This window comes from Gymnoscopelus braueri (assembly GCF_963280865.1).
Source record: "Gymnoscopelus braueri genome assembly, chromosome: 23".
Taxonomy (NCBI): domain Eukaryota; kingdom Metazoa; phylum Chordata; class Actinopteri; order Myctophiformes; family Myctophidae; genus Gymnoscopelus; species Gymnoscopelus braueri.
This window is the reverse complement of record NC_137625.1, coordinates 15,201,895-15,221,991: the sequence shown is the minus strand read 5'-3', so window position 1 is coordinate 15,221,991 and position 20,097 is coordinate 15,201,895. Positions and strand designations below refer to the sequence as shown.

Below are 20,097 nucleotides of genomic sequence, written 5' to 3'. Positions count from 1 at the left end.
TGCCCGGAGACACAACAGGCCCGAATAATGAAGTGCACCCGTGACCTCGTATTGGAGAGCCCTCCTCCCTGGTCGACCGACGGGAGGAAAGTGTTTTTCTTTAATTATGCATGGTTCGCACCTGCCCCCTCACTACAGTATGTGTGAATTCGTTCAGATGGGGAACCAGACGGGAGGCTATTGTTTCTGACCCAAAAAAAACACAGAGGCCTACTAACAGCTGTCAGCACATTGTCCAAAAAAAAAAAAAAGGAGAAGAAGAAAGAAAGAAAGAAAGAGAGAGAGAAATAAAGAAATAAAGAAAGAAGGAAGGAAGGAGTTAGTTTTGTCTGACGTGATAAGACACACACAGAATACCATATCACGTTATGGATATGCTGTAGAAAAATGGCTGGGTCATTATTATTGTTACTATTATTATTATCAGTCCTCTCCAGGGGTCTGAACCACTTCCTGAAGTCACAACCAGACCATGACATCTTCACGCTGCGGGGTCGCCGTGGTTCATGATGTGCGTTTTCCTACAAGATTAAGACAACCAGGATGTCTTGCCTGGTCAGCGGCCATGCTGGTGTTTCGTGGCATTGTTGTACCAACATTCTCAGGCTCATGTGCTAGAAGCAACTCTATGGCTAGAACAGTAGTTCCCAAACTCTTTTGTGCCAAGGACCCCCAAATTGATATGAATTTGGCCCAAGGACCCCCCAAGGACCCCCCATCTGAAAAACGTTTTCCCAAAACTAGCAGATGTACACGCTTGCAGCGCGGCACGAAGTCAACATATAAATGGATTAATTGGTTAAAAAGATTTTGACGCTCATGCTATATTAACTACTTTTGCCGGGGACCCCCTGTAACTCCCCCAGGGACCCCTGGGGTCCCCAGACCCTACTTTGAGAACCACTGTGCTAGAACACTTGTTCCAGTGGTTCCCAGACCCCCAGGGGTGCTTGAGGGAGTTCCAGGGGGTCCGCAGCTAAATGATTGATAGCTACGAGGAAGCAAGTGCACCCTTATGGGTCTGTAAAACTGTAGAGAGTGTACAAATGGTACAAATTGTTCCACTTGTACACTCTCAGAGTGAAATTAACACTGGAGGATCATACAAATGGGGGTCCATGGCCTAAATGCGTTTCAAACTTAGGGTCCTTGAAATGAAAAAAGGACCCCTCCCACGGGGAGGGAGCGGAGAACAATTGATAGGAAAACGTTATCAACAAATTCCCCCCGTTCCCAAAGGAAGGTGTGGCACCACCGGACAGCCTTGGTTTCTCTCCTCTCCCACTCTGTCTCCTTCTTCCACCGAGCTTCAAGGGGACAAGTTTTCCTGCTGCCGGACAGACAGACAGACAGACAGAAAAGACAGACAGACAGTGGGACAGAAGCGCGGGAGGGGAAAACGTGTGGATGTGGGAAGATGTTTAACAGAGCATTATCCATCACACTGGCCTCTATGTTTTGAAAGGTCAGAGCGCAGACGAGGAGAGAGAGAGAGAGAGAGAGAGAACAGTTTCTTTCAGGGAGCAAAGCGATGCGTTTCATCACTGTCCGACGCAGCTGATAAAGAACGGCCCGCCCTCACCCTTCCACTGTAACCTCACACTGACTCCCACGCCTGGCGCCGCTACCCAGCATGCCGCGCTGCATGCCCAGGTGTCCGTTAATCGCGCCTGTGGCTGCCTGGTACCACCACGGAGCTTCACTCGAATTCCACCTCCCTCCCTCCCTCATCCACCTCCTACTCATCCTCCTCATTCCTTCGCTCTTTTTTTCTCTTTCACTCAAACCCCCCCCTTCATCCCTCTTCAGCCTTGCATGCCCGTGCCATGCAGTCACACTCCTGCAAGATGTATACATTATCTACTGTACTGGCTCTCAATGTGGGGGTACGGGGACCCCCAGGGGTCCTTGGGTCTATTATTAATAGTTAGGAACCAAATGGACCCTTACGGGTCTGTAACCATAACCTATAACACTGCTTTTACTTTCTTAATACTTGTATCCCTGGCCTCATCACTTTCGTGGCAACTCCCTGCACTTCTAAGAAAGAAAACAAAGCAGATGTTTCTTCATTAGCCAGGCAAACAAAGTGTCAGCTTATTCCGATCTCACACTTGCCCTGGAATGGATAAGAGAGTCTGCTAAATGCTAAACATGCGCGTGTGTGTGTGTATATGTACGTGCGTGCTGCCTATGTGTTTTCCAACAAGACTTATGGCTGAATGAAAGGCTGGCCTTTCCACACTCCTTGAGTGGGTTCCAGGGGGTCCCCAGCTAAATGACTGATATAGGAACTATCAATTCTATCGGTTCTATTTGGAGACTCTCAGAGTTAAATTCAGAGAGATGAATATTGTATTAAATGGGGCTCCATGAAATTGAAAAGGTTGAGAATGACTGCTCTAGCACTCCAGATTGTGAAACCGAGCCGAGGTTGACTGATGTCTTTTACAGGGCAGTAGATTAATGGGGCCTCCAGCTTCTACTTGCCTGTTGCTCATTTGTACCTCTCCCCCACCTTTCTTCCAGAGGAGGAGGAGAGGTGTCATCATAGCTGCAACATTGAACTTTATTGAACTTTACCATCAGAGACACCCCCGCAGTTCAGCCCTATGCATAAACACACACAGCAGCTTGGTAGCTAAGGACGGGGAATGTGCGTGTGTGTTGGTTGACAAGTGCCTGTCGGCTATGTAGTACATGCGTAAGGTTGTGTGTGTGTGTGTGTGTGTGTGTGTGTGTGTGTGTGTGTGTGTGTCCGTGCGCATGCGTGTGTGTGTGTGGTCAGTCGTTTCCATGTGGCAGTTAGATTTACGGTGTCTAAGACCCCTCTGTCTCTCCTTGTCCCTTGTCCCGCCCAGCGCCCCTCTCCTCCCTTTCACTTGTACTTCTTTTATGCCTGCGGAGAGTTTTTACATTCACAGCTTCTCTCTCTCTCCGCTCCTTGCATTGAATTAGGGTGCACTCTGCATAGGGCCTGTGCAAAAACAGTCTTGCGCTCTCTCACTCTCTCTCTCTAGAAGAAGTACCTCTCTCACTCTAACAGCATTTCTGGAGGGAGGGGGAGACAGTAGTGGAAGCAAGGCCCCCAGCCCAGCCACAGCAGGGGGGCCAGAGTGAGGCAGTAACCCACCCTGGCAGAGCCACACGTGGGGCGAGTAGGGGCCTTTGTGTGGGCTGTCACCTAGCTAACGGGGCAGCTTTTGTCCAGCCGGCGCTTCTGAGCGACAGCTACATTTATTTATTTACTCTCTCTTCCCCTTTGGCGCATATGGAGCACGTTTACGCTCAGACACACGTTAATCTCTGGGGCCGGGGGGGGGGGGGGGGGGGGGGGTGGGGGGGGGCACGGCGTTCCTGGCACCACTGGCCAGATAGCTGACTGAACAGCTAACTCTGAACAGTAGAACACACGGCCACAAAGTTTCCTTTTTTCTTTTTTACCCCCCTCCCCCCACACACACACACATTAGTTGCTCAGGGATGGGGTCAATAATATCCTATGCTCCTTAAGTTAAGTTACGTTTTAACTACTTGAGCCCAATTCAAATATATATTTAAAAAACTGATCTACAAGCACACAACATTGTGCATTTTGAAAGATTTAGATATTTTTGGAAAATGAAAAAAAAAAAAAAAAAATTGGCAATCTTCAAACGTTTTCATATAACGACTTGCCCGAAACAGGGACGCCAGGCTGAAATTGGTTAAGTGTTAAGTCCCTTTTATTCTTCCCTCAACCACTGTGTGGGGTCTGGGGGTATTTTTACAGCATGGCAGACAGGAAGGCCGGACAATTCAACAAGTCTCCACCCTCCGGCCCGATTGTCATGCTGCTTTAACTGCGTACGGATGGAGCCTCCACACTAAACAGGATTGGGTTGACGCCCGCTGAAACCAAACAACAGAACCTCCCCGTTGGGGAGGGCGGCGGGGACGAGCACCCTGTGACCTGCTCCGTGGCCTCCGCTCACACCCCCACACAACACAACACAGTCAAGGTCCAGGGCTTTACTATTATGGAACTATAGGCTTCAAAGGCAGACGCGGGGTCAGAGATGCCATCCAGGTCTAGGGAGATATACCCTAGTAGTACTTGTCTTGTGAGGCTGTTAACGGGTCCATTTTGTGTTACTGTGGTGTAAAGTAACTAAGTAAATTTACTCAATTTTGAGGTACTTACTTTACTGGAGTATTTCCAATATCAGTACTTTTACTTCTACTCCATTACATCTCAGAGGCAAATATTGTACTTTTACTCCACTACAATTATTTGAAAACTTTAGTTACTAGTTACTTTGCAGATATAAATGATTACGTTATAAAACATACATTAACCACTTTAGCCCTATTTTATACCTAGGCTATTTGAAAATAGACAATCTACTTTTACTCAAGTAAATTTTGAATTCCGGACTTTTACGTAACAGAGTACTTCTACATTGCAGTATTGATACTCTTACTTAAGTAAAACATTTGAGTACTCTTTCCACCACTGGTTACCGTGCATGGTATCTTTGATAGCCTCAGATAACCTTGAGCCACAGCTAGGAGTGAATGGTGAATGTTATCATGCCCTGGAATAAATCTCTTGAACGCACGCACGAACGGACAGACGAACGCACGGGCGCGCGCGCCCGTGCGTGAGGAAAGTAAAAGTGTTATAAACACTTGCTGCGTTAGTGAGTGAGAGTGTGTGTGTGTGTGTGTGTGTGTGTGTGTGTGTGTGTGTGTGTGTGTGTGTGTGAGTGTGTGTGTTTGTATTACTATACTTGCGAGGACCAAGTATAGTAGAATTTGAAGAAATATACATTGTGAGGACCGTTCTCCTGGTCTCCTCACAAGACAAATGGTTGTTTTATAGTTTTAAAAAAAAACATTTTTAGAGATACGTTTTCAATTAGAAAAACATTCAGGTTAGGATTAGACATTTAGAGGTTAGGTTTAGGGATTGGAATTATTAGAGTTAAACATGATTTATACTTAGTTGCGCGCCATGGTGTCGTGCACCGAAAAACAGCCGATCTATAAGCTCACAACGCGTCGCAGCGCGACACGTTGTGGGCTTGTAGATCTGCTGTTTTTCGGCTTTAGGCTTACGGTTAAAAATGGCAAAATATATATATATTTTAAATGACATTCATAAAATGGCTGTCCTAAAGCGTTGATGTCCTCACAAGTATGGTAATACAAACCTGTGTGCGTGTGAGTGCGTGCGTGCGTGTGCGCGTGTGTGTGTGGTGGGGGGTGTGTGTACTGTAGCTGTAGGAATGTCCCGGAGAGGTAAAAAGCAGTCTTGGAGCTGATAGCAGCAGTATCAGGGGGTGCTGCTGTCACCTGCCAAGAAACAGGCATGTCAGTGACACACAGGGTCAACCAGGGTCATCCCGAATATGACACCACACCTCCGGGACGGGTGAGAGGGGATGGGAGCTAAGTGGACCGGGTCAAACGTGAGCGAAGACGTATTATTTGTATAACGCTTCAACTCCGAGTGTCAGATAATAAGACCCGAGACCGTTTCTACAAATGTCTTCTAAATCCGTTAAAACTGTTTTCTGAAAACTTATGTTGCTATATCAGCGGTGCTCAAACCTTTTCATGTCAAGGACCTCATTCCAGGAACACCCAAAGCAAAGATTTCAGTAAAAAAAATAATCGCTTTAAAAATATATAAATATTGATTCAAAGATTTGCACGCATTTTCACGATTCTTAAAAAATATCAGATCTGCAAGCTCAGCACAAAGTGGCGCGCTATGAGCTGATTGATAGATAGAAAATAATGGTTAAAGTGGTTCAAATCTAAAATGACACAGATGCTTTCCCCGTTTTATATTAATATCAAATATAAGTATAATGTAAATATTCAGACTAGATCTATTGGATTTTCATTAGGAAAAGGTCCACAATAAATCATATTTGTTCATGCGTTGAATGAAAATGTCATAAAGTAGAGAGTAGCAGCAGTATTGTAAACAAAGGCAAAGATGTAGGCATGCATTGCAGGCAGCCATTGTTCAAAGCACACAAGCAGGTGTACTTGTACAGGCCTGTGGGCTGATGAGCTTAGCCCAATTTAAAGGAGGAGTTCACCCAAAGAATTACTTATTTTCTATCAATTACTCACCCCATGAAGCCTTGATTTCATGGATTTATTTTTGTTTTTGTGGCATTCCTAAGACAATAATTTGATGACTGTGTGTGTATTTCCGGTAGGAGACACAAATAATCTGCTTTGTGTCTCCTACCGGATACATTAACCGGTAGGAGACGGGAATCTAATCATTAGCTTAGGAATGCGACAAAAACAAAAACGAATCCATGGATTCAAGGCTTCATAGGGTGTGCAATTGATAGAAAATAAGTAATTTTTGGGGTGAACTCCTCCTTTAAATGATGAGTCCCTACTCATAATTTCACTGTCACGATTACAAATTTAAGTTGACGATTAATTGCCACACAAATAATTGCGATTAACGTTTCAATTGTGTTTTTGGCGTTGAACATTAAAACATCCGAGTACAATTTTGATTTCAGATTGGTTTTTAGGCTTCATAATCACAAATTGCACAGGGGCAGATAGGACAAATAACTTAAATACAAAGGAATTACAGACACATTTATTATAACTTTATACTTTCCCAAAAAATAAAACAAACGCGGAAATAGCTGATCTACAAGCTTGATCTGCTATTTGCGCAATTTTTGGAAAATATTTGAAACTGTATGAATTTTTTTGACGATTATGCAAAAATAATTGCGATTATCTCAGATAATCACTTACCACAATGAAAGTGAATTGAGCATATTTGGGCTGTAGAAAATTTGCCCATTTAGAAATAAATATTTAGTGTTCATAACCCTGGTCAATCAAGTATATAGGGTTAGATGGTGGTTAAATCATATGTTTATTCTTACTGCTCCTTTTAACCACTTGGACCCCAGCATCCATATTCTGGCGGGAACATTAGCCCAAAAATAGCAGATCTACAAGCTCACAACACGTGATTGTAGATTTGGTGTGTAGACAGAAAAAAGCGGTCCAAGTACAGAGACAATTCAGATCCAGTTTACTAAGTCTAGAGGGTTTAAATGGTTAAAAGCAACTTTGACAAAGTGATTCACATGCAGTAAGGACAAATCTAAAAATCAACCAATTAAAAGTAATTGGTAGTAAATATAATACACTGGATATTTGGCTGGGGGTATATTAGGCAGTGGTGGACAAAGTACCCAACCCCAGTACTTGAGTCAAAGTATATCTATTCCTAGTCAAATATTACTCAAGTGAGAGTTGTAGTCTCGTTTGTACTCGTTAGAATAAGTAAGTATTCAAAAGTACTAATTACAAAGTACATTTTCTTTTTAATATCGATGCATTGCTGTATTGAAAAGTAGACATAAAAGATTTTCCTGAAATTGTCAAAAAATATCAATAATAGTGAAAATAGCAGATCTCTTAAAGTTCTATAAAGAATCTAAGCTCTGTGAGCTTGTAGATCAGCTATTTTCACTATATTTGAAATGCGGTCAATTCATAATGTACTCTTTTCCCTTCCTAGAAATGTAGTGGAGACAAAAGAACAATATTTGTCTTTGTAATGTAGTGTAGTGAAAGTCATCCAAGTATCTAAAAACACAAACACTCATGTAAAGTACAGATACTCAAGTCAACAGTACTCAATTAAATGTACTTTGTTACTGTCCACAACTGGCTTTAGGTACTTGAACCATACAGCAGGAACTGTGGCTGATATTTGGAGGCCATTGTTCTCATTCCACTGGGTTGCAGCCTTAAGATGGAGCCAGGATTGTTCAGGGTGCATTGGGGTAAACCTTCGCTGGTGGGTGTGGAGCTTCCTAAGTTATTGTTTGGAACATCCTGTCCTGTTGACTATAAATAGAGGATCAGAAGTGTCTGAAGGTTCGCCGCTGGAGCTCGTGGCTGTCTCTCAAAAAGCCTGTTCAGACCAAAGTTTCGCGATGAGACAAAACCGTTTAATAGACCTGCTATCCATGCAGTACCCAAAAGTAATGTTTTCTGTTTCCTCTCTTTCCTCTAGGCCTTCTATTTCACTGCGTCTCTAATTCACCGACCGACGACGACGTGAACACCACGCCTACCACAGCGCCCCAAAGCACCAAAGCACCTGAGGCAGCCACAACGCCAATCCCCCCGACAACCCCCACCGTGCCAATCACCACCAACGTGGCAATCACCCCTCAACCTATCACGTCAGCCATAGATACCACTGCGTCTGCTGCCAGTGCCGGCATCACCCAGCCCACCGTACCAGCGGCTCAAGCGACTGCTGCAACGGTGCCAGCGATCGGTGGTGGTCTCACGACGCAGACGAATCAAGATCCTAACCCCGGGTCTACGCCATCTATGCCTGCCACCGCAACAAACCAGTCTGTCACCATCACGCCTGCCAATGTACCGACAGTGACAGCCGCTGTATCGACAGTGGCAGCAGCCGCTGTGACAACAGCAGCAGCCGCCCCATCGGACAGTACCGATGCAAAAACGACAGTCCCAACCCAGAACACGTCACCCGGACTGACCGGGCCAGGGAAGGGCTCTGCGACACCCTCCGGCACCACCGCCAAGCAGGGCACGGATGGTACGACCAGCACTGTTTTAGGATGCCCTTTAACTACCCTGTTATGAAGTGCGGGATAAATCACTGTATTGGCCCAAATGAGCCTGTAGGAATTTGACAGTGTGGGTAATGGTATTCACAAGATTCTAAAAACAGATCAAGTCTGATTAAGATAGGGTGACTAGATGTCCCGGTTTGGCTGGGATTGTCCCGATTTCAAGCTGTGTCCCGACAAATATCTCTAAAACAATAATATGTCCCGGTTTTCGACATTCACTACAAAATTGTCCCCGTTTTCGCCAGAATTAAAGTAATAATAGTTGTTTGCAGTGGTTGCATAGACGTTTATCATGTTCTTTTCCTATAAACATGCTCAACAAACCAATCAGAAAACACAAACAAATGCATTGCGTGTCTGCATTCAATGCTGAGGCTGTTTTTCAATCAGTCGTTGGTGCAACACGTATGGTGCATATACACGTGTGCGAGCTCTTAAGAGCAAAGGAACCATACACATTTATGACAGAGTGAGTCGTACATTTCTTTTCAAAAAGGGCCAGTGTGACATAATCTTATTCTTTTTTAGTTGTTTTTATCCCACGATTTTTGTAGACCTGCTATCACGCTATCACGACTTTACGTAGAAAGACCATGTGGTCAGTAAGCTAATTGGCTGCACCATTAGGCACCCTAAACATTCTACCTTTATTGAGAGTTGCGAAAAATAACTGGTATTTTAACTGGGGACCCCCCCCAATTTCAAGTGCACCCACGCGCACTTGGAATTGCACTGCGAGGCGTTGTGAGCTTTTATATCTGCTATTTTCACAATGTTTGCCTCTCTAAAAACAAAGGTCTTAAAAGTCATTACATTTAGAAATGTGCAGATACCCCGTATACACGTATACTGTATGTTGGTTTGTTTACTGTTGAGTGAGAAAACAATGTTGCACATTAAGCTAATCATCTGGGGACCCCCCAAAATAATTTGGGGACCACCGGTTTGGCAACCACTGCTCTAGGTAAACCTAGTTTACCTGGGGTATACTGAAAGACACCCTGTTAGCCTGTTACCCTGACGTCTTGTGATGTCAGGGTAAGTTGCATCTGCTTTTAACCACTTAAACCCCTACTTCATTGGACGATAATTGAAGATAGCCTTGTGTGAGCTTTTAGATAAGCTATTTTTGCTCTTTTTGAAAATGTTGAAATCTTTTGAACATTATTATTTATTTATTTTGCCTTTTAATGACATGCCCTAAATAGGAATGGCAGGTTGAAAGTGCTTAATTCTACCACCGGGATGCAATGGTCAAATTATCCTCATGTGGGACACGAGTCCCCATTACTTTTGACGCAGTTTCCTGTTGCATTCGATAAAGCTTATTCTTATTCTTTTGATATGAAGGGACATCAGGAAATGTCATTTCCACGGCATTAACCACGAGCCCTGTGAAGACCACACCCAGGACTTCTAACGGGGTCACACTACCACCTACTATTGCTGTCACAGAGAAGAAGGTCACTACGTCACCACTGCTGCAGTCCACAACTACAGCACCAGCTGCTGTATCCACCCCCTCCAAAATACTAACACCATCACCACCACCACCACCAACACCACCAACACCACCACCAACAACAACAGTTACAGCCGTAGAAACGACAAAGACAATCTCGGTAAGGCTCGGATGACAATTCCAGATAGCCAGTGCTGATATTATGTGAGAAAAATAATGGCATATTTGAACCCATTAAAACCTGAGGCCGATTTTTCTGAAAAACGTATGTTGCTATATCAGTGGTTTCTCAAACTTTTTCATCTCAAGGACCCCCAAAATGTGTTATTTGCCCCCCCCCCCCCCCCCGCCCCCCCGCCCCCATCTCAAAATATTTTGTTCCAGGGACCAAATATATATTTATATATTTTCAAAGATTTGCACACATTTTGAAGATTTTTCAAAAATAGCAGATCTAGAAGCTCGCAGCGCGGCACGAAGTGACACGCTGCCGCGCTACGAGCTTGTATTTCTGCTATTTTTAAAAAATCTTGAAAAAATATTTTTTATAATCTTTTTCAAAAAACTGTTAGGATTTAGAAAACATTTTTAAGAATCGCCTCAGGTCTTAATGGGTTAATGGGTTAACCAGAGATCTTTCACCCCTGCACATCTGTGATGATACTCTGATGCCAACATATAACTCTAAGTTCACAGTTATCTGTTCTACACACACATAGAATGTTAACAATCTATTCTCTGCTTTCTCTTTTGTTTACAGTTTACTAAAGGGCAAGAGGTAAGATGTTTCTGTAATTGCACCCAGTGGCCTTCATTCTTCATCATGGTTGTCATGTTGTCATTATTCCTGTCCATGGGAAGTGAGCTTCTGCCTTTTCCAATCAAATGTTTTTATACAGATAATTCTTTCAAATGTCTTCTTCAATTTGGAGAGTGATTTAAGTTATCTTAAATTATATATATTTTTAAAAATATATTATTTACATTATTTTGCCTGCGCCATAGTAATATTGTGAGCTTGTTTAGGGATTCATGGTTTGCTCAAGGGCACGTCGAGGATGCAGACGCCGGGCCGTAGGCCGGTTAGCCTCCCTTCCCTGAAATTGTCACTAATTGTCACACCATACTAAACCATTTCTAAACTTAAAAGGAGTAGTTCACCCAAAAGATGACTTATTTTCTATCAATTACACACCCCATGAAGCCTTGAATTCATGGAGATTGTTTTGTTTTTGTCGCATTCCTGAGCCAATCATTTGGTGACGGGGTGGCTGGTCAGTAGGAGACTCAATTGAGTCTCTGCCGGTCATCAAATTATTGGCTTAGGAATGCGACAAAAACTAAAAAATCTCCATGAATTCAAGGATTCGTGGGGTGTGTAATTGATAGAAAATAAGTAACTTTTTGGATGAACTACTCCTTTAACCATGCTAACCCTTAAGTACATTTAATTAGCTCAATGCCTAAATGTAACACCCATTTAACCATGTTTTAACCATGTTCATACCGTGGCTACTTACAATACTCTCACAGTCCAGGGGCTGGAAAACCCTAGTTTTCCTGGCAGTGACATAAAGCGCAAAATGGCCACCATGTCAATATGGTCAGTGTGGACTGAAGCGCTGGTCAGCACCAAACCACGCACAAATTGGAAGCATAATTGGACGTCACTGCAGAAAGACCAGGGAACAGGAAGAGGAAACACTGATGTGATCTTAGACATTCTGTTTCCAGCTTCAAGGCAGGAAACAGTGAAGCAACGCTTTAAAAATAAAAGGATTCCAGCCTGCCGGGGTGGAAAAACTATCTTAATGGGAACCCTTCCTGCCTTTCACTAGTTTCCTACTTTCCCACACCTCTTTCACGTTCGGTCTCCTTTTTTTTGGGACTCACGACACAGCTGGCGGCGCTCTGTAAAACGCCAGGAATAATCCACGCATCAGAGCAGAGGAAGTTATGACCTCGGCGTTCACCTTTGACCCCTTTGTCGCACTCTAGAACACAGCGATCAAAGGACAGTGATGTCACATCAGCAGCACAGCCATTGTTACGTTGACAGTTCAGGGCAAGGATAATAATGGGATGGTGCAATCTGGGTCAACTTGACTTTGTGTGTGTGAGATGTGTACAGACTTATGTTTAGTTGTGTGCTTGCGTTGCGCACTGACAAATGCAGATCTACAAGCTCTTTGTGTATACTTGTGTTACAAGAATAAATCAGGCTTTAACGCTTAAAGGGATAGTTCACCCCCAAAATGACTTTTTCTATCGATTGGTCACCCCATGGAGACTTGACGCCTAACGCTGGTCATCAAATTATTGGCTTAGGAATGCGACAAAAACAAAACAATATAATTTTTTTTGGGGTGAACTAACCCTTTAAGTTGACATGTTTGGTCTCATTGTCAGAACAAAAAAGGAGAGAAGGAGCTCGGCAAAGTGTGCACCAAGCTGATGGAATACATGAATGCCGCCAACTGCACCATGACCGTGCGGCAACACGACGGCAAAACGGTTTTCCACAACGTACAAATCGAGGGCACAGGTAACCCACCCGAATAAACTGTTTCACGCAATCCACTCTGCTAAAGCCATTAAGGCCTGAGTCTGATTCTTAAAATGTTTTCTAAATCCTCACAGATTTTTAAAAACGATTTTATGATTTTCTTGATTTTTCTTTTTTTTTTTACGATTTTTCAAAAATAGCAGATCTACAAGCTCATAGCGCCGCGCTATGAGCTTGTATATCTGCTATTTTTGAATAGCCAAAGAAATCTAAAGTGACACAGATGCGTTCCAGGTCTTAGTGGGTTAACCCAGTCACTGAACTGTCATGGATAATCATGGCGTACACCAGTATGACCTAATATTATCATCTACCCACATACAGTGGTGGGAAAAAGTACTCAAATGTTTTACTTAAGTAAAAGTATCAATACTGCAGTGTAGAAGTACTCTGTCACAAGTGAAAATTGACTTGAGTAAAGGTACAAAAGTATCGGTATCAAAGTATATTTTCAAATAGCCTACAGTATGTGTAAAATAGGCCTAAAGTGGTTCATGTATTTTTTATAATGTAATAATTTATATCTGCAAAGTAACTAAAGTTTTCAAATAATTGTAGTGGAGTTAAGTACTATATTTGCCTCTGAGATGTAGTGGAGTAGAAGTAAAAGTATAGACAATTGGAAATACTCCAGTAAAGTAAAACTGCCTCGAAATGTTTCCTAAGTACAGTGCTTGAGTAAATGTACTTAGTTACTTTACACCACTGCCCACATATCATAATCATAGTTGCTTTTGTTCTTACAGTGGATGTAACCCTTGCAACCCAGTACTACGAAGAGATCACAAAGGCAAACGAAAAGGTACGTCTCCTTGATTTGCAGAGCTAAATACGGTATGTAATGATATTGGATTCATCAGGTCTTCATCAAGAACCATGGTGTGATATTAGGTCAGTGTGGTCGCAAGAAACAGGTTGCAAAACGTGTAAGTTTTGATTTTGACAGCAAATTTAGATTTAGTTATAGTCTTTTGAATACAATTCCATTTCGTTTTTGTCATATTTTAGTCACCTGAAATCTTTTACTTTTAGTCTGGTTTTAGTCGACTAAATCTACAGTTGACTAAAGTGTATTTTGGCGGTGCCTTGATGGTGTCGTAATGGCTGACTTTACACTTTTACACATGCTGAAAATAGCCGATCTACAAGCTACTGAGCTTGTAGATCTGCTATTTTCAGAGCGCAACACCCGAGCGCAACCAAACTTCGTCTTTAGTTCTACTGGATCTCTTCTCCACTAGTCCCTCACTAAAATGTCAGTCTAGTTTTTATTTGTTGACAAAATTGTCAATATATTTAGTCTAGTTTTAGTCATCATAGTTTTTATTTAATTTTCATCAGTGAAAAAAGGTAGTCGACGAACATTTTTCGTCATAGTTTTAGTCGACGAAACTGTCGTGAATCCTTCATCTTTTTATGTCATGATCAAACAGAAGTTTGGACTAAGATTTGATGTTTTTGTCTCTGAAAAAAGGCCCTGCGCTGCATCTCAAATTTCTCTCTCTCTCCTTTCCTGTGACAGAAGTCGGGCGACAACTCGACCCTCATTGCCATCCTGGCATCTTGTGGAGCTCTGCTGGTCATGATCGTTGGCCTCGCCATTTACGCCCACCACCGCAAACCCTACCACGAGAACCAGGTACACTGTGACCCATTAAAACCGGGAAAGCATCCGTGTCATTTATACTTAGGCTATTCAAAAATAGCAGATATACAAAAAAAAAACGTGAAAATCTGTGCAAATCTTTGAATATATATACATTTTTAACTCAAATCTTTGCTTCTGGGGGTCCCTGGAACAAAATGTTTTCAGATGCGGGGTCGGCGGCCAAATACATATAATTTTGGGGGTCCTTGACATGAAAGAGTTTGAGAACCACTGATATAGAAACATACGTTTTTCAGAAAAGATTAGGATTTAGAAGAAATGTGTAGAATCGGCCTCAGGTCTTAATGGGCTAACTGTAACACAGAGTGTTGAAATTGACCTCTAAAGGATACATCTTTACCCTCTGAGTTTATATTAAATGATCACATAGGGTTTGGCAGTGTAAGAAGACCCAACACAAATGGGCCAGTTTAAGAGTGATGAGTTGAGGCTAGTCTCAGAAATTGTATTCAGTGGAGGCTTCACAGTAAAATCCTCAGTGTTGATTGAACTCTCAGAGTGTACAAAACCAAATGGACCCGTAGCGGTCTATTTGGTTACATTTTGTAGACTCTCTGAGTTACAAATGAGTACATTAACATTGAGGATTTTACTCTGTTACAGTAAATTGTATTTATAGTTTATGACAAGGCCTAATCCATTGCATGGACAATTCCAATAACCGATTTTAAACCGATCATCCACCTCGTGTTTTTGGCACCACAGCAACATCTGACAGAGGAGCTGCACACGGTGGAGAACGGGTACCATGACAACCCCACGCTGGAGGTGATGGAGGTGCAGCCGGAGATGCAGGAGAAGAAGATGGCCCTGAACGGCGAGTTCAACGACAGCTGGATCGTCCCGATCGACCACCTGCTGAAGGAAGACCTTCCCGACGAGGAGGACACCCACCTGTAGGGGAACGGTGAGGAGGACCGACAGAGAGAGAGAGGCGAGAACAAGACAAAAAGGACAGGACCTAATAGAGCTTAACTGCCGATAACACGCCTCCACCACAACCCTGATCTACACTGCTCACTGACACCGCTGTTCCAGAGAGTGATACAGATAGAAATACATCCCATAGAACTGAGAGTGAGAACTTCAGTCATGTTCTGTTAGATGTGTTGTATCTGCTTCTACCTTCCAGTCTTCAAACCCGCCGATAAAAGACTTAGCGTCCAATGGCACAAAACAAAGAGGAAACAAACGAAGGGTTGAAGGAATGGAGAATGTTATACATGTTGTATTGTCGACAAGTACTTGCTGGACGGGGGTGGGGGGAAACCACGGGAATAGGGTATAGCAGGGTATAGCAGAGAACCTATTTTCTGGTTCCACACAAAAATAGTCCATGCATTTTTCCCCATAGAGATTTCTAAAAATATTTATGCATCGACCTTTTTTGAGTGGAACCAGAAAATGGTCGCCACTGCTATGCCCTATACCAATGACATAATGGCTTTGGAAATGTGATGCACAGAACAGCAGGCTGACTGAGTTCTGTCTGTGCCTACTTTGTATAGGCCTAAAACAGACATTTAGATCTGGTGCTAACCTACGTAGCACAATTTCAAATCCTTAGTTCTATAGATTCTATAGATTCAAGTAAATTCAAGTGAACAAAAGGGTCACTGACAAATGGGTAGGGGCATGCACTCCATCTTCTTATACCCACTAAAAGAGTGTTGATTTATACATAAGCAGTAAGCACCTGTAAATAATATATTTTTTGAAGAATGTTAGTCTTGTGAAGTAAACAATCTTGCAAACTTATCAACTTGCAAGATCATCCGTATGGAAACTAATCTCCATCACGGAATAAAAATAAACAGGCCTGAATTCTTAAAAACTTACTTAGCCACTTACTTTACCACTTAAGCCCTACATACTTTGTTGCGATGCGACACATTGTGAGCTTGAACATCTTCCATTTCCACTATTTTTGAATGTTTGTTATTCTTAAAGAATCATATTTTTCAATATTTTTTTAAATGTTCGCCTATAATGACATGCCCAAAATAGGGACACCAGGGTTAAAGGGATATTTCACTTTCAAAAAAACATTGGGCCGTGTTTTTTCGATTACTTTTTTCATTTATTTTATAAACATTTTTTATTGTATTTTTTTTTTCATTTTCCCAAATAAATATAAAAAATTAATGAAAAAAGTTATCAAAAAAACACGCCCCCCTCACGTATTAGGAGGGCAGGGTGAGTCACCAGAACCAAGGACGGGTGTTTTTGATGAAACTAACATGTTAAAAATTGAGTTTGAAGTTATAATGGGTTTGTATAGGAAGGGGGCGTGTCTGATAAAATGAATATCAAATATCTAAATACTGAATCAAGCAACTTAAAAACGATCTGGGGGGCTGACAAAAGCCTGAGTAGACGATAAAATGACCAAACGTTTTTTTGAAAGTGAAATATCCCTTTAAGGGTTAATGTGTAGTTAATATCTGAAAATTATTCGTTTTTTTTCCGCTCACAATAGGTAATTATACACAATTTACAAGAATAAACAGCCTCAGAATAGCTATAAAGTGGGAATTGCAAGAACAAATAATCCAGCTGTTTTTAATTGTATGACAAAAATGTGCTTCCATAGGCACATGATGCCAGGACAGTTTTGGACAGAAAGATAAAACCATAACAGCATTACGCACCGGCTTCGAATGCCATCAATGCATTGAATGGGAGATCATCACGTTTTTATCAGACCATTGAACGGGCGAGTAGGCGACATACTGACCTACCCGCGATTTATCAGACCATTCATTGGGCGTAATCAGGAGCTACTGACCTACCCGGAGGCGGAGCAGTCCCCACAACATGATTTACCATTCTGTGCCCATCGGTACATAACTCCAACGGTGTAGAGTGGGCTCAAGCGAACGTCTCAACGTTCAGGACGGCAACTCGCTTGCTGGTCCCTCACGTGGCTCCAGTTCGCTTGAGACTGCGCGCCTCCGTCATGGTCCGAAACTAATCTCCCAGTCAATGCATTGATAACATCCGAAATGGGGTGCACCACCAACAGCCCTGACAAGTTTTATGTTTTAGAACTAGTACGTTATAGAGCTAGATGACCTCAGGATAATCTGGTGCCCAATTTATGCTCGTCACATGCCGAAAATGGCAGACCTACAAGCTCACGACGCGTTGCATCCGCAAAACGTAGTGAGCTTGTAGGTCGGCTTTTTTTCAGCATGCGACGCCCAGGTATGAATCGGGCTTAACCCATTGAGACCTGGAATGCATCTGTGTGTCATTCTAAGATATCTTTGGCTATTCAAAAATAGCAGATATATGCTATTTTTAAAAAATCTTGAAAAATGTGTGCAAATCTTTGAATGTATGTTTTTGAAAGCAAACATTTTTTTACTCAAATCTTTGCTTCTGGGGGTCCCTGGAACAAAATATTTTGAGACGGGGGTCCGCAGCCAAAAACATAATTTTGGTGCTTCTTGACATGAAAAAAATTAGAATTATAGCAGCAACATAAGTGTTTCATAAAACGGTTAGGATTTAGGAGACATTTGTTGAATCCCCAGAAGCAAAGATTTTGGTTACAAATGTTTGCTTTAAAAAAAGATATATACATTCAAAGATTTGCAAAAAAAAAATCTAGATTTTTCAAAAATAGCAGATCTACAAGCTCATAGCGCGGCACTCGGTGCCGCGCTATGAGCTTGTATATCTGCTATTTTTGAATAGTCAAATAAATCTAAAAATGACACAGATGCGTTCCAGGTCTCAAAGGGTGAAGTCATCCTGGTGATTTTGACTACTGTGTCTTAGCTCAAGAAGGACCTGCCGACGGCTGTGAAGGCCGCAGAGGTACAAATTTGAACTTATTGATGCAGAACAAGCGTGTCGGTAGAGACACTGACAGGATGGAAGTTTCTGGGGAAACAAAACGGGAAGGGAAATGAACACTGTAAATAGTAGGACGGTTGTACACTACTATACTGTTATTGATGCTGTACATAGTCGAGCCATTTTATATTCCGAAACGGCTGACTTGTCATTACGGAGCCGAACCACACAGCGTTGTGTGCACATTTTAAGACTTTATTTTATTTTATTTTTGTTGCCGTTTGATTGTTTGCACTGTCAATCAACTGATCTCTTTCACTTCCCTTTCACTCAGTAAAATGTTATATATTTACATTCATACCACAAGCTCATACATTCATACCACAAGCCTAAGAAAATACACCCGATTTATGTTGTTTCTCATTGTGTTGTTGTGTACAGTCTCACTTTTATGATACTTTTTGAAGTTTTCACCAAAGTATGTACCAGTATTTTATATATTTATGGTTTGTTTGCTGATGAAGCCAAGCAACAGGGGTCTGACACACTGGAACTTGTAAAATTGTCAATTGCCTTGCAGTTTGACGAAGGCAATGTCATTTTCTTGTAAGATTTGCAAATAAAGTGTTTTTTTCTTTTTCCAATCAAATCCACGGGCAGGACTATTATGTACAGTATGCATGATCACAATGTTGAAGAAACATCACAGAGAGTGAATTAAGAAAACCTGAACAAAATACAATCTTTATTCGTTATATACATTACATACAATGCAATACTACAAGGATTTCTACACATTCACGTTATCCACAGAGTAGTGCTTCCCGACCCAAGAGTACCAGTCTACTCCTGAGTCATGATCAGGGGTGGAGGAAGGGTCAAATGAAAAGAAAAGAGATGAAAAAATAACATTCCATCCAGCTAAATTTGTGTCAAGAATCTTAACGCTACAATTTGCACACAAAAACGTGTATTTGGCATTTTGTTTTTACAAAAGGTGCTTTCCTTTTTTTTTCTCATTTTCTTCAGGCATAAACAAAAATAAACAAATCTTTAAGCAGTCACAATAAGCCCTAGGGTTTTGTGAAATGGTAAATAGAAATTCTCAAAGTAGCCTTTGTTTTTGTACTTTGTCTTTGTTCCAGTACATGTTGATATTACAGAACTTTCTCCACTCAGCTTGTACGAGGGCAGCAGACACATAGGCAAATAAACATTTGCACAGACACAATACCAAACACGCATACTCTCAAAAACATATGCATGACAATGGTAATGGCCAAGAAAGTGAATGCTGTGAAATCACCAGGTCTAACAGATTAATTGGAACTCGATGAGATTCAATTTTGAACGGGTTCCTTCAGGGCTCATTTTCAACCACTTGAGTCAAGCAGCAAAGCTGAGCTGGGCTAATGTTCCGATGTCAGTAGTACCAGAGAGATTTCACTGTGGCAGAATATAAATAAATCGGCACAAAATTTAAAGGCGTGTCTACAAACAGCCATTCCATGCAGACGGTTTACTTTAAAGTACGCCTTTTGCTTATTAATTCACCTTCGCGTGCCTATTCTGGGACAAACATTCGGCAAAAGTAGCAGATCTAGTTTGAAGATTGTCCATTTTCTGCGAAGAAAATTGGTGAAGAGGGGAAAAATGAGGGGGCCAAGTATAGCTCCCTTAGGGACACTGGTCAAATAAGTATATAGGGTTTAAGTGGTTAACCTTCTTAACGGCCAATCTCCACAGATCTGAACCTTTCCTGTTTTGTTTGTTTGTTTGTTAAACCACTGAAGCCCTATTCACAATGTTGAAAAAAAAAAGATTTTCGCCTGTGTGACATCCTCAAAATAGGAACGCCAGGGTGAAAGTGGTTAACTCTGATTACTGATGTGACCAAAGCAAAAAAAAAAAGGTTTTGAAAAGATGTGTTAGC

The 20,097-nt window shown here is 42.0% G+C and overlaps 1 protein-coding gene across 1 annotated transcript in view; it reads left to right on the top strand.

Annotated features, from left to right (window-relative positions):
* The window catches only part of podxl (podocalyxin-like), a 21,388-nt gene extending 2,575 nt beyond the window's left edge, over window positions 1-18,813 (top strand). The window contains exons 2-8 of the mRNA XM_080420636.1: window positions 8,066-8,626; window positions 10,014-10,285; window positions 10,886-10,903; window positions 12,535-12,670; window positions 13,438-13,493; window positions 14,214-14,330; window positions 15,066-18,813. Coding sequence (XP_080276762.1) covers window positions 8,392-8,626; window positions 10,014-10,285; window positions 10,886-10,903; window positions 12,535-12,670; window positions 13,438-13,493; window positions 14,214-14,330; window positions 15,066-15,260 — 1,029 coding nt within the window. The 5' untranslated portion in view covers window positions 8,066-8,391 and the 3' untranslated portion in view covers window positions 15,261-18,813. The remainder of the gene's footprint in view (window positions 1-8,065; window positions 8,627-10,013; window positions 10,286-10,885; window positions 10,904-12,534; window positions 12,671-13,437; window positions 13,494-14,213; window positions 14,331-15,065) is intronic.
* Window positions 18,814-20,097: the final 1,284 nt, after the last annotated feature.